General features: G+C 43.9%; 1 protein-coding gene across 1 annotated transcript in view; it reads left to right on the forward strand.

The window, feature by feature from the left end:
* KLHL35 (kelch like family member 35) overlaps positions 1 to 2,317 on the forward strand; it is a 9,518-nt gene extending 7,201 nt beyond the window's left edge. The window contains exons 5-6 of the mRNA XM_003780894.3: positions 880 to 1,068; positions 1,980 to 2,317. Coding sequence (XP_003780942.1) covers positions 880 to 1,068; positions 1,980 to 2,168 — 378 coding nt within the window. The 3' untranslated portion in view covers positions 2,169 to 2,317. The remainder of the gene's footprint in view (positions 1 to 879; positions 1,069 to 1,979) is intronic.
* Positions 2,318 to 13,437: the final 11,120 nt, after the last annotated feature.

The raw sequence follows: 13,437 nt of genomic DNA on the forward strand, positions 1-13,437 counted from the left end.
GAAAAAAAAAAAAAAAAAAACAAAAAACTAATCTTTATCATGGCTGCTCCCTCCCTCCTATGATGACCTCACAAGCTGTGGTCCTGGGACTGAATCCCACACTAGGATCCCCACCCTTCCTTATTCTCTGGCTCCATTCCTCCAGCAAACTCTCCTGAGGTGAGTGGGCGGCGTTGTGGTGGGAGGCCCTGTTTGGCACTATCCCATGCACAGCACTGACTTTTACTGGCTGTTGTGTTGGGTCTCCAAGAAAACAACTGAAGCAGTAAGGTGAGCAGGCAGCTAGGTTACAGGAGTGCATCCTTAGAAACTGTTAAGGGCATCAAATCACCTTTGGGTTTCGGAGGCTTGTGGACAGCTATAGGAATGAGGCTATAAGACATGTCAATTGGAGTCTTGTCATGACCTCAAAGCACCAGAATAGAGAAAGGAGTTAGCAATGCCTATAGCCAGGAACACATCTCTGTGAGGGACCTGCTCTGAGGGCCTTCTGTAGCACCAACACAGACATACAAGGGACACATACCTCTCCCAAATTTATGTGATTCTCTTACCATGGTGACTGAGTTCTCCATCAAAGGAGAGACTTTCTGCAAGGTTGGAGGGTTGGAGACTAGAAACAGGGAAGGCCTTAAGGATGAGGTGGCATTTCAGCCAAACCTTGAAAGATCAGGTGGCTTTTGACAAAGGAGGTCCAGGGACAGACGATAGAACTTAAATACCGAGGGCATTTTAGGGCAAGGATAGCGGGTCTCCTCCAAGATGCTGCCTCAGGCTTGGTGGACACTGGCAAGTGTTGTTGTGCTGAATGGGTGCCCCCAGGGAGAGGGGAGGCAGGGATTGAGGGTCTATCTTCACTGCTGCTGTTCCACATCCCAGGTACAGTGCTTTGACCCCAAGGTGGACCAGTGGAGCCTGCGGTCACCAGCACCATTTTCACAACGGTGTCTCGAGGCTGTCTCCCTTGAGGACATCATCTACGTGGTGGGAGGCCTCATGAGCAAAATCTTCACCTATGATCCTGGCACAGATGTCTGGGAGGAGGCAGCTGTCCTCCCCAGCCCTGTGGTAAGTGGAGGCTTCTGGGTTCAGCTCCTGGTACTGGTTCCATTCAGAACAGAACCCACTTCTAAGCCTCTGGATCTTAGAGGCATTGAGTCTTGTGTGTTGACTCCATGCCTGATGGTTTTATATAGCACTCTTACTTTGTCCTCACAGTAATAATCAACTGTGCATTTCACAGATAAGAATTGAGGACTGGGCCCAAGGCAGAGCTTAGAACCCTTGTCCCAAGTGCTATAGCCTTTTGTGTCTGGGGGGGGGGGGTGTCTAAATGATGCTGCCCTGAAGGCCACCAGCTGGTAGCCTATTATAGGGTGGGGGCCAGGGAAGAGATCTGTTAAGTTCTCCTGCTTCAGTGATATCAGAGAAGGGAGGCTGAATCCCTCAAAGTTCTGGCCCCTACAGTTCCTAGGCTCCAGCACCTCTGTTACCATCCATGAAACTCTGAAAAGACTATATAAAGGTGTGGTTGAACTGGTATTCTCTGCCAATCGCCAATCCTAACCTTTGGTGAACCTGGAAGTCTAAGATTTCTGGCATCTCTGAGTCTGAGAGCCTAAGGTGGTAGTGGTTAGTATTGTTACTGGTATACTTACTATATTCCAGGCAGTACGTAAAATACATTACCTGCTTAACCCCCTAACTGTTAATAGAACCATATGAAGAAGGCACTATTATTATTCTTTACAGATGAGGAAACTGAGGCTCAGAGAGGTTAAGTGACTTATCTAAGACATTGAGTATGGGTCAAGTTAGAGCTTGAATTCAGGTCAATCCAGTTTTCTGCCTCTCTTCAATCCAGATTGCCTGCTCATAGTCTGTGGATCAAGGTTCTGTTATCTGGGTTGGCCAGTTAGGGACAAAGGGCCTCCCAGGCTGGATCCAGTGGTTAATTGTCTTTCTGTTTGTCTACCCAGGAGAGCTGTGGCGTGACTGTGTGTGACGGGAAGGTCTACATCTTTGGCGGGCGGGATGATCGTGGGGAAGGCACAGATAGGGTCTTCACCTTTGATCCCAGCAGTGGACAAGTAGAGGCCCAGCCATCCTTGCAGCGTTGTACCAGCTCCCATGGCTGTGTCACCATTATCCAGAGCTTAAGCAAGTGACTCAGACTTGGACAGCATGAGTCAGGAGGCAGAGAGGCAGGGGGAAGGCAGGCGAACCTCTCTGTTCCCCTCATGGTACCTCGATGTAAAATAGCCCCTTAACTTATTGTCCCCTTTTCTTGTAGAAATAAAACCTCATTGGATCTGTGTTCCAACTTGAGCCTGCTTTGTCTAGATAAGTAGTCCGCAACATTACTTCCTTTACTCTTTACAAAGTACTTTTAAGCCATCTTAGTCCTTTTGGGCTGCTTTCACAAAATATTGTAAATTGGGTAATTTATAAACAACAGAAATTTATTTCTCACAGTTCTGGAGGCTGGGAAGTACAAAATCAAGGTGCCAGAGACTTTTTATCTGGGGCGGGCTCTCTGCTGCATAAATGGTGCTTTCTTGCTTTGTCCTTACATGGTGGAAAGAGGTAAGGCAGCTCGCATCAACCTCTAACTAATCCCATTCATGAGGGCTCTACCCTCACTTCCTAAGTGATTTAAACTCTTCCGTAAAGGCCCCACCTCTTAATACTATCACATTATTAGATTTTGACATTCACACTTTAAAAGATATTTCATGTATAAACTGGGTGGTTCACACCTGTAATCCCAGCACTTTGGGAGGCTGAAGCAGGAGGATCGCTTGAGCCCACGAGTTTGAGGGTACAGTGAATTACAGTGATGCCATTACATTCTAGCCCAGGCAACAGAGCAAGACTTTGTCTGAATAAAATAAATATTAATATTTTATGCATTAAAAGAATGTATATAATAGCAGTTCAAGAAAAGTAAACTAAATAGGTTTCCCAACACCTAACTTAAGAAATAGATGGGCCAGATGCAGTGGCTCACATCTGTAATTTTAGCACTTTGAGAGGCCAAGGCAGGTAGATTACTTGAGCTCTGGAGTTTGAGACCAGTCAAGAGTGAGACCTCCTCTCTACTGAATATAGAAAAACTAGCCCAGTGTTTTGGCGGGTACCTATAATCCAGCAATTTGGGAGGATGAGGCAAGAGAATTACTTGAGCCCAAGAGTTTGAGGTTGCTGTGAGCTATAATGCCACAGCACTCTATCCTGAGTGACAAAGTGAGACTCTGTCTTAAAAAAAACAACAGAAATAGATGATTACAAATTCCACTATAGGCTGTGATCTATTCCAAAACCCTTTCCTTCCCACACTCCTTCCAGAGATAAGTTACTATTCTTAAATCTGAGATTATCAGCACTGACTGCTAGAAGCCAAAGCCAAAGTGGAGCTCCCTAACTCATGGAAGAGGCTAAAAAAACATAGAACAAAATGTTTTGCTTCTCTGAGCAGCCATGGGGTTGAGAATCACAGCAAACTATAGGCCCAGGGTGGAGGACATTGGAGCTACAGACCTCTGAAAACCCAACCACTTTGGCTCTTCACCTTGACCTGCGAGATCCCTAATGTCAGTGTAGGGGATAGGCCCCTGATGCCATTATAAGCCTAGGGCTCTAGGGGCAGCAAGATAATACTGCTGGATAGAAAGGGGTAGGCTCAGGCTCTGAGGAGAGAAAAAGGGAAAGATGCCAAAGATAGATTCTGTGAGGCTGAGGCCCAGCCCTTCAGTGTCTGTTGCCTGTGCCTAAGGCCTAGAGGAGCTGGCCAAGCCCCATCTGTGGGTTCTCTCTCATTTGTACTTAAGATTGTCTTTTGAAGAGGAGCTATCATCTGTTTCTTGCATCTCCCTCTAGGACCGAGCCAGCCCAGCACCCCTCCCATCTTCCAAAGCCCCAGGGCTTTGTCTGCACGGTTTCTCCAGCTGGGGCTGGCCCATCACAGCAAGGACAAAAGCCTGGGTCCCAGCTGAGCTCAAACCTGCTGATTATCCCAGATTAGGGAGCCTGTGACCATCTGGACACAGTTGATAATGGCTGCAAGGGGAGGGGAGTGGGGTAGAGGTCTAGCCCCACCGGCAACACTCAGGACAAAGCAAAGAAGGCACTATACTACTTGCCTACCCAAGTAAAAGGTAGGGGCAAATCCAGGGCAATCTCTGCCTGAGGACATGGGCAGGTCACCTGGACTGGACATATACTGCACACCAGGTAGTGTCCCACTTCTCCCATGCTGACTTTTCATGCCTCCAGTGCTCTTTTGTGCATGGACCAATACCTCTTCTGCTTTGTCTACCTGGGCACACCTGACATCTTGACTCCCAGATTGCCTACTCTCCCCTTGTGCCCCTTATCTGTTGCCCTTGGCATATGGTGAGGGCTTTCTGTGTGACACACCCAAAGGATAATGACCTTTAAGGCAGAAAAGGTTTTAGCTTCACCTCTGTGTCCCCAAGTGCCTGGAGCAACACCTCCCATTGACTACACTGAACCAAAGCTTCCTGGATCTCTCATAATACCTGTGAGGGAGGGACTACTGCCACCCATCTGTCCCCTCCCAAATGAATAAACAAGAGACTGAGAATTGTGAGATGAGCTGACTAAAGTCATCAGGCTGGTGAGTGGTGGCAGAGCCAGGATTCAAACCTGGGTCCAGCTATGTCCAAAGCCAGCTCTCTCCATACTGCCTCACCCAGGCTCTATGAATCTGATCAAGTGGTGTTGAGTGTTAACGCAGGGGTTGTATACAAGGAGGAGACACCTATCATCATTTCCAACATGGGAAACCTTAGCCCTATAGAATATCATCCCTGCCCTTAGAGGCCTCCAAATGTATGATGGGAGACATGGTTCATATCCCTGATGAGTGAGGCTTACAGAACACGAGCAAAGGTGATACCCCATGTGTTCTAGTCTAGGACTATTGGTTAGACTGAGAGACCGTATATGAAGGTTCTCCCTGGCTCCTGGTTCACTGCTCTTTGGACCGCCATTCCAAATAAATGGGAGACTGCTACCATTCAGCAGGAACCAGACCACAAGTCACTAGCACTGTGCCCTTAGGCTTGCCATCCTATCCCCAGCTGAGAACAGAGTTAACTCACAGCATACCATCAGAAGCCACTGGACCCAAATTTAGTTTTTGCGTTTCTTTTTAGAGTAGTTTTAGAGTATGTTTAAGGATATTTTATGACTATTCCCCCTTCTTATGGTATTCCAAAGAATAAAGAGAAAAATGTTCTTTTTTTTGAGACAGAGTCTCACTATGTTGCCCTCGGTAAGAGTGCTGTGGCGTCACAGCTCACAGCAACCTCAAACTCTTGAGTTTAAGCGATTCTCTTGCTCAGCCTCCCAAGTAGCTGGGACTTACAGGCGCCCACCACAACACTCAGCTATTTTTTGGTTGTAGTTGTCATTGTCGTTTGGCAGGCCCGGGCTGGGTTTGAACCTGCCAGCTCCAGTGTATGTGGCTGGCGCCTTAGCCACTGAGCTATAGGTGCTAAGCCAATGTACTTTTTTTTTTTTTTTTTGAGACAGAGCCTCAAGCTATCCCCCTGGGTAGAGTGCTATGGCTTCACAGCTCACAGCAACCTCCAACTCCTGGGCTCAAGCGAGTCTCCTGCCCCAGCCTCCCAAGTAGCTGGGACCAAAGGCACCCGCCACAATGCCCAGCTATTTTTTGGTTGCAGCTGTCATTGTTGTTTGGTGGGTCCGGGCTAGATTCGAACCTGCCACCTTAGGTGTATGTGGCTGGAGCCTTAGCCACTTGAGCCACAGGCGCTAAGCCCAATGTACTTATTTTTAAAAAAATAAAATGAAACGCATTCTCTCTTGAAATTACCATATGGATTTATTAGATTCTTTTATAAAACTAGAACACATTTTGGTATCTTGATGAGCTACATTTTTCCTATGTCTTGCAACACTTTGCTATTTCTTCTTCCTAAAAATTATCTCATATCACTCATCAATTATTCCCCAACTATAATAAATAGAACTAAGACAGAAAGAAAATGAAAAATGATATTACCTAGAAAGAAGATGCAGTAGTGAAATAAACCATCACCATTGCATCATCCTTCAGTTTCCTAATTGCATTTCCCAAAATACTGTGTCATCTTTCAGGAGACATTTGAGAATTCAGGACTTTTCATTTTCCAACATAATGACAAGAAAACTGACAGAGAAGAGCATTTCATACTATTAGACAAATCAAAAAAGGAATACAGAGACATAGTAGCACTCTAGTCTCTAAGGATGATGGTGAAATGAGTCATAAGCAAAATCCTTTCCTGAATTTTCTCAAACCAAAAAATTGACGAGTGAACAATGTATTTCTAAAGACAAAAAATAAATATGGCATTTTCATCCAGTTAAATCATTCAACAGGAAGGCTTTTATCATACAATATTTGTGACAAAAGCCTGGCCATCCTGGTTTGCTAAAACGTAGTATAATATTCTTTCATCTTTATGGTTCCTATACACCAAGATTTACTTGGTAGTTTTCAAATGGAGACATGCTAAATGTAGTTGTGTACAAAAGTGATTGAAGAGAAACAGATGCTATAGAAATTTTAAAAATTTGCTGGATTGGTCATTACCACTTTTAATAAATCTTTTCTTTTTTAAGAGACAGTCTCATTTTGTCACCCTCGGTAGAGTGCCATGACGTCACAGCTCACAGCAACCTCCAGTTCTTGGGCTTAGGTGATTCTCCTGCCTCAGCCTCCCGAGTAGCTGGGACCACAGGTGCCCGTCACTAAGCCTAGCTATTTTTTTGTTGTTGTTGCAGTTTGGCTGGGGCTGGGTTCCAACCCACTACCTGCGGTATATGGGGCTAGCACCCTACTCACTGAGCCACAGGTGCCACCCAACTTTTAATAAATCTAAAATGAAAATGTTTGTAATGAATGGACCAAAAAATATGACTCTCTCAACAAAATTATGAACCATTAAATTTTTTTTTTTTTTTTGACAGAGTCTCACTCTCATGCCCTGGGGTAGACTGCCATGGCATCATAGCTCATAGCAACCTCAAACTCATGAGCTCAAGCAATCCTCCTGCCCCAGCCACCTGAGTAGCTAGGCACCCACCACAATACTGGGAGGTTTTTCTATTTTTAGTAGAGATGGGGTCTTGCTCTTGCTCAGGCTCTAACTCCTTGACCTCAGGTGAACCACCTGCCTCAGCCTCCCAGAGTGCTGGGATTACAGGTGTGAGCCACAGTGCCCAGCCTCATTAAAAATTTTTTAAGTATTGCATGTTGTAAGGCAAGTGCAAAAACAAGGCAAAACAACAGAACAAAGACGAGCTAGAGCCTATTTGAGATGTATGTGAAATCTGGAATCGGTAGTTAGAAAACAAATATACTCCACATTTCACAAATGGCAGTTGATAAGGAGCACATTTCTAAGCTTCTCCTGGTTTCCACAAGGGAGAGTATTCATTTTGGATATATACTATCAAGACAAGCAAAGTATGGAAGTATGCTATGCTTTAATTCATATATACATACACACAGAAGTATTTTAATATATATAAATAACCACTTAAGGTAATTCACATGCCATAAAATTCACCTATTTGCAAGATAAAATTCAATAGTTTTTAGTATATTCAAAGTTATGCAGTTAATATTTGTATATTTTTGAATACTGAAACTTCTGAATACTTATTAAAATATATAAAACTTTTTCACTATCCCTTTATTAGTTTTGCCATTTGTAAAATGACATAAAACATAAAAAGGAGTGCCTACTGGACCTCAACAGTAAACAGTGATGACTATTTTTCTTGTTATGTTGAAGGTAAGATCAGAAAGCAAAAAATCCATCCCTTTTGGTCTCCTCCCGCCAAGAAAGCAGTTCTATGTCCTATTGCTGTGCCTACAGTCTCCCTTTCCCTTCAAAAAGCAAAAGCATCCTTATTTAAAGGCCTGAGAGCTCTACATTCTCTCTTGGCAACTGAAGATTCAAAGGGTTCTGCTCTTTAGGCTTACCACACAAAGGACTGCAGTCATAGGTTGATCATGGGGCAGCTGATGGCCTGCCAGTGAGGGCAGGGTGGAGCCATAACAGGAGTGTGCCCTTGTCCGTGGACAAAGGTCCACATGCACCTGGCCAGGCTGAGCTGTTTCTAAAACATACAACTGAGCAGCAGAGGCATGGTTAAATTTCAGAGCTACTGGGGCTCAGGTTCTTATTTGTAAAACTGAAAGTCCCCAATCTAGGGTCTCATGTTCTCAAATGGAAACAGAGGATTTGAGATATTCTAAGTATTTCTCAAAGCCTAAGAAAAACCATAGAGTCACGCCTAAGATACATTACATGAGTTAATTTAACTCATGTCAAATGGGTGAGTAATACAATCTGTCCATTATGGGGAGGCTGAAAAGATTAAATGAGATGTTTATAGCAGGCTCAGGGCATATAACAATTATCTTCTTTCTCACCATGGTCATGCTGTTTATATTACAAATGTAACTTTGATTAATAACAAAGAAGGCCTGAACTGGTGGGTTCAAATCCAGCCTGGGCCCGCCAAACAAGAATGACAGCCACAACCAAAAAATAGCTGGGCATTGTGGCAGGTGCCTGTAGTCCTAGCTACTTTAGAGGCAGAGGCAAGAGAATCACTTGAGCCCAGGAGTTGGAGGTTGCTGTGAGCTGTGATGCCATGGCACTCTACCCAGGGGGATAGCTTGAGGCTCTGTCTCAAAAAAAAAAAAGAACAAGCCTGAGCAAGACCCTTCAGCAAGTTTAAGATGAATAAGAGCAAGACCCTGTCTCTACTGAAAATAGAAAAATTAGCTGGGTGTTGTGTTTATGGCAGGAGTCAGAGGTTGCTGTCTAGCCTGGGCAACAGTAAGATTCTGTCACCCCCCCAAAAAAAAAAATCTTGAGGTTGAAAATACTCACTTTCTATAATACCTAAATCCTGCTGTGATGTTGGCAGGCCCTACTTTAAAATACAACAGCTGCATTTATACATAGCAAGGCTGGTGCCCAGAAATAAACAGTAGGTAGAAAATTGAACAAGGCACAGTAAAAGGCCAAATTCACCAGTTGTAAATATTGATGGATATTGATACTTGCCCAGCTATACCCATATCCCAGAAGCAGCAGGGTCCTTGCAGTTAGGATCAGGAGTATCCATTATCATGAATTTAGCTATTAACAACATCCAAGAGGATATGCTTAAGTAGAAATGTAACAGCTAACACTCACTGAGCACTTGCTATGCATCAGACACGGTGCTAAGCACTCTGTAGGCAGATAACCAGAGGCACAGAGGTAACCTATGTGCCTGTGCTCATACTGCTAAGTTGTAGATCTGGTGCTGAATCCAGACTGTCCGGGTTGAAGAGCTGAGCTCTTAACTGTTATGTTGTAATGTCTCCAAATAGAGATAACACACTATAATATACTACATGATATGCCAGTAGTCCCAGCTACTAAGAAGGCGGAGGCAAGAGAATCACTTGAGCCCAAGAGTTTGAGGTTGCTGTGAGTTTTGACACCAAGGTACTCTACCAAGGGCGACTGTGTGAAACTGTCTCAAAAAAAAAAAAAAAAAGAAAACATACAAGAAGGCGGCGCCTGTGGCTCAGTGAGTAGGGCATCAGCCCCATATACTAAGGGTGGAGGGTTCAAACCTGGCCCCAGCCAAACTGTAACAAAGAGTAGCTGGGCTTGTAGTCCCAGCTACTCAGGAGGCTGAGGCAAGAGAATTGGCTTAGCCCAAGAACTGGAGGTTGCTGTGAGCTGTGATAGCACAGCACTCTACTGAGGATGGTAAAGAGAGACTGTTTCTTAAAAATATATATATATATCTAAGAAACACAGCAGGGAGCACCTCTAAGGAGGGGAACTAAGGATGCAGCTCAGCAGCAGGAGGGGTCTTCACTTTCCTTGTTTTTCTGTATTTAATGTTGACCATATACATGAATTAACTATTTTAAAATATATTAAAAATGAACAAAAATTAGTATATTTTATTGGTTATTAGATCTGTTTTATATCTGAAGCCCTGACATAAGAAAATGATGACTCTGAAGATTTACCCTGATCCCTGGCATTCACTCTGAGCCACTTCCTCTCTTGCAGAGGAAACTGGGAGGGCTGGGAGTGTTGGGAGGTGGCAAAGTCCTCAAGGACAGTATGTATCCCTATCTGCACATCCAACCCCTCTTCTTCTTCCCTTTCAAACCCTTAGAACTAGGAAGGAATAGAGAGGTAGTATATCCCTGGCTTGGGTAACATTCAGGAGAACACACGTAAGCAAATCGCTTCTCTCAAGGCCCAATTGGGCAAGTAGGAAATAAAGGGGAGTTACAGCCAGGCAAGGTTGCAGGGCCCATGACAAGAGCCAACCAGCCCCGTAATAGGAAACCGAACATTTGAACACTTCATGTATCAGTACCTGGGTCATCATTCAATTCTCACCATGCACCTTTAAGTCATATTATCCCACGAACAGCTGATGAAACTAAGATCCAGATAGGTAAAGGTTCGGTGGACATTCTAACTCAGACATGGAGTTAGAATCTAAACCTAAGCAATAGAACTCCCAAATCTCTCCTATCAACCACTCTGCCAGACTTGTTCCATAGCATAGTGCCTCAGCTTGGCAATCCCATTCAGTGCAATTAACTCTGGAGCCTTTTGACCTAAATTCAGCTGGCAGGTAGCCAACCAGGGGTTTTTTACATCGAAAGCTAAGGAAAAAAAGCTGACCAAAAAACCACCAAGGGACCTACCACTACAAGCTGGTGAGGGGCACTAGGCTCAAATGGAACAGACTGCTTATTAATATATTAACACTAGGCTGTGACTCAGCTTCAAGTGCAGAACTCCATGGGAATACAGGACACAGATGAAGAGTTTAACACAATACCATCTAATAATTCTGTTCCTAGTAGTGGCCAGGGGATTAACAGGTACAGCCAGCTTCTCCTAATACTTAATCATTTATTCAGTCAGCTGACCCCTTATTTTGGGCCAAGGACCAGAGATGCATAAGCCCTTGGTGTTCAGACTAATAACAGACAATGCAACACAGTCGGCTGTGTTCTTCTAGAGGTTAGCCTAAGGGATGGTAGATACACTGAGTATATTCATTTATATTTGCTGCTATAACAAAATACCAGACTGGGTTGCTTAAACAGAAATTTATTCTCAGCTCTGGAAGTTCTAAGCACAAGATCAAAAGGTGCCAAAAGGATTGGTTTCTGGTGGGTGACCTCCCTTCCTGGCTTACATAGACAGCCATCTTCTTGCTGGATCTTTGCATGGTCTTTTCTGCGCAAGGAGAGAAATCTCTGGTGTCTCTTCCTCTTCTTACAGGACAATCCTACTGTAACAGGGCCTTACTCTTACAAATTCATTTAAGCCTTAATCACCTTCTTAAAGGCCCTATCTCTAAAATTAGTCAGATTAGCTTAGGGCTTCAACATAAAACTTTGGGGCTAGGACTGCAAAATAATGCCACTTATTGGATCTAAGTATGGAGAATCCTCCAAGAATTCAAATTAGACTTCCCATTTGATCCTGCAATCCCTAGCATCTACCCAGAAAAAAAAATCCTTTTGTCATAAGGGTATTTGCACTAGACTGTTTATCACAGCTCAATTTACAACTGCCAAAATGTGGGAATAATCTAAATGTCCACCAACCAAGAAATGCAGTAACAAACTGGTATATGTGTACCATGGAATACAATTCAGCCATTAAAAAAGATGGAGACTACATCTTTTGCATTAACCTGGATGTAGTTGGAAGATTCTTTTTACTAAAGTTATCACAAGACTGGGCAAGAATCCAATGTACTCAATTCTAACATGAAGCCAGTAGACAATCTAATACATACCCACATAAGAGAAAAGCTTAAATCAATTCAAGGTGGGGGTGGATGAACAAGGGAGCAGGGAGAGGGGAGGAGGGTGGGAGATGAGGGTGATCCCACTTAATGAACACAATGTTAGGTTATATGGTACACCTCTTGGGGGTGGGACACAATTTTGAAAGGGACTTTTACTTAACAAATGAAAACATTGTAATTCTTTGTAGCCTCAATTAACCTGAAATTATAAAATAAAACAAAAAAATATGAAATAAGGAAAAAACCAAACTTTGAACAGAGTCTGTGGCTCAGTGGGTGGGGTACTAGCCCCTTATACTGAGGGTGGCGGGTTCAAACCCAGCCCTGGCCAAACTGCAACTCCAAGATAGCTGGGCATTGTGGCAGATACCTGTAGTCCCAGCTACTCAGGAGGCTGAGACAAGAGAATCGCCTAAACCCAGGAGTTAAGAGGTTGCTGTGAGCTCTGATGCTATAGCACTCTACTGATAGCAACGGGGTACAGGGTGAGACTCTCTTAAAAAATAAAAAAAACCCACCAAACTTTAGGGAATATAATTCAGTCTGCACCAGAGTGAGAGGCAACTCAGGGAAGGTTTTGCGAAAGCAAACTTCAAGTAAGTGCTACTGGGGCCAGACACAAGGGTATAAGCAGTGTCAACAGGTACTAGCACTGGGAGCTCCAAGTCCTTGTTTGAAAGCCTTTCCTTTATGGTTCTGTGAGCCAGGCTCCTGGCTCACACTGTAATCCTAGCACTTTGGGATAACCAAACGAAGATTGCCTGCCTGATGCCATGAATTCAGCCTGAGCAAGAGCCAGAGTAATTATACAAAATAAAAAGCCTAAATCTCTGGCTGTGCCCAGCACTACACATGAGGCTAAGTATCTATGCCTGCAGGACACTGACAAGGTCAGATTGCTTCACTAAGACTCAGGAGGTCCTGGATGAATTATCTAAGAACTCTCTAATAGCAGCTGTGGTCTATGTTAGGAAGCGGCTGTTCCAGTGACCGAGGCCTAGCTCTAAGAACAAAGCCATTTGTTCAAGTAATGAGCACTTTAAATTCTCCCTTGCCACTTAAGATATACTAAGTTTTAAAAAATGTACAAAATTATACTGTCTAGGAGCCAATTAGTATAAAAATCAAGATTATGTGTTGGTGGGGGCTGTGGTAGAATGGGACATATAGAGGGACTTCTGGGGTTGCTTACATTTCTTGATGGAATGTGGTTACCTGTAGTGTTCACTTGAGCTCTACATTTGTCTTGTGTCATTTTCTGAAATAAAAGGATTTATAGGCTCTGTGCACAGTGGTTACGGCACTGGCCACATGAAAACTGAGGCTGGTGGGTTTGAACCCAGCCTGGGTCAGCTAAACAATGACAACTGCAACAAAAAAATGGCTGGGGTGTCCCAGCTACTTGCGAAGCTGAGGCTGAGGAAAGAGAATCAATCACTTAAGCCCAAGACTTTGAGGTTGCTGTGAGCTGTTGACACCACGACACCAAGGGCTACACAGTGAGACTGTCTCAAAAAAAAAAAAAAAAAAAAA

This window comes from Otolemur garnettii, unplaced genomic scaffold (genome assembly GCF_000181295.1).
Source record: "Otolemur garnettii isolate 467f Iridium unplaced genomic scaffold, OtoGar3 scaffold00001, whole genome shotgun sequence".
In the NCBI taxonomy this organism is placed as follows: Eukaryota; Metazoa; Chordata; class Mammalia; order Primates; family Galagidae; genus Otolemur; species Otolemur garnettii.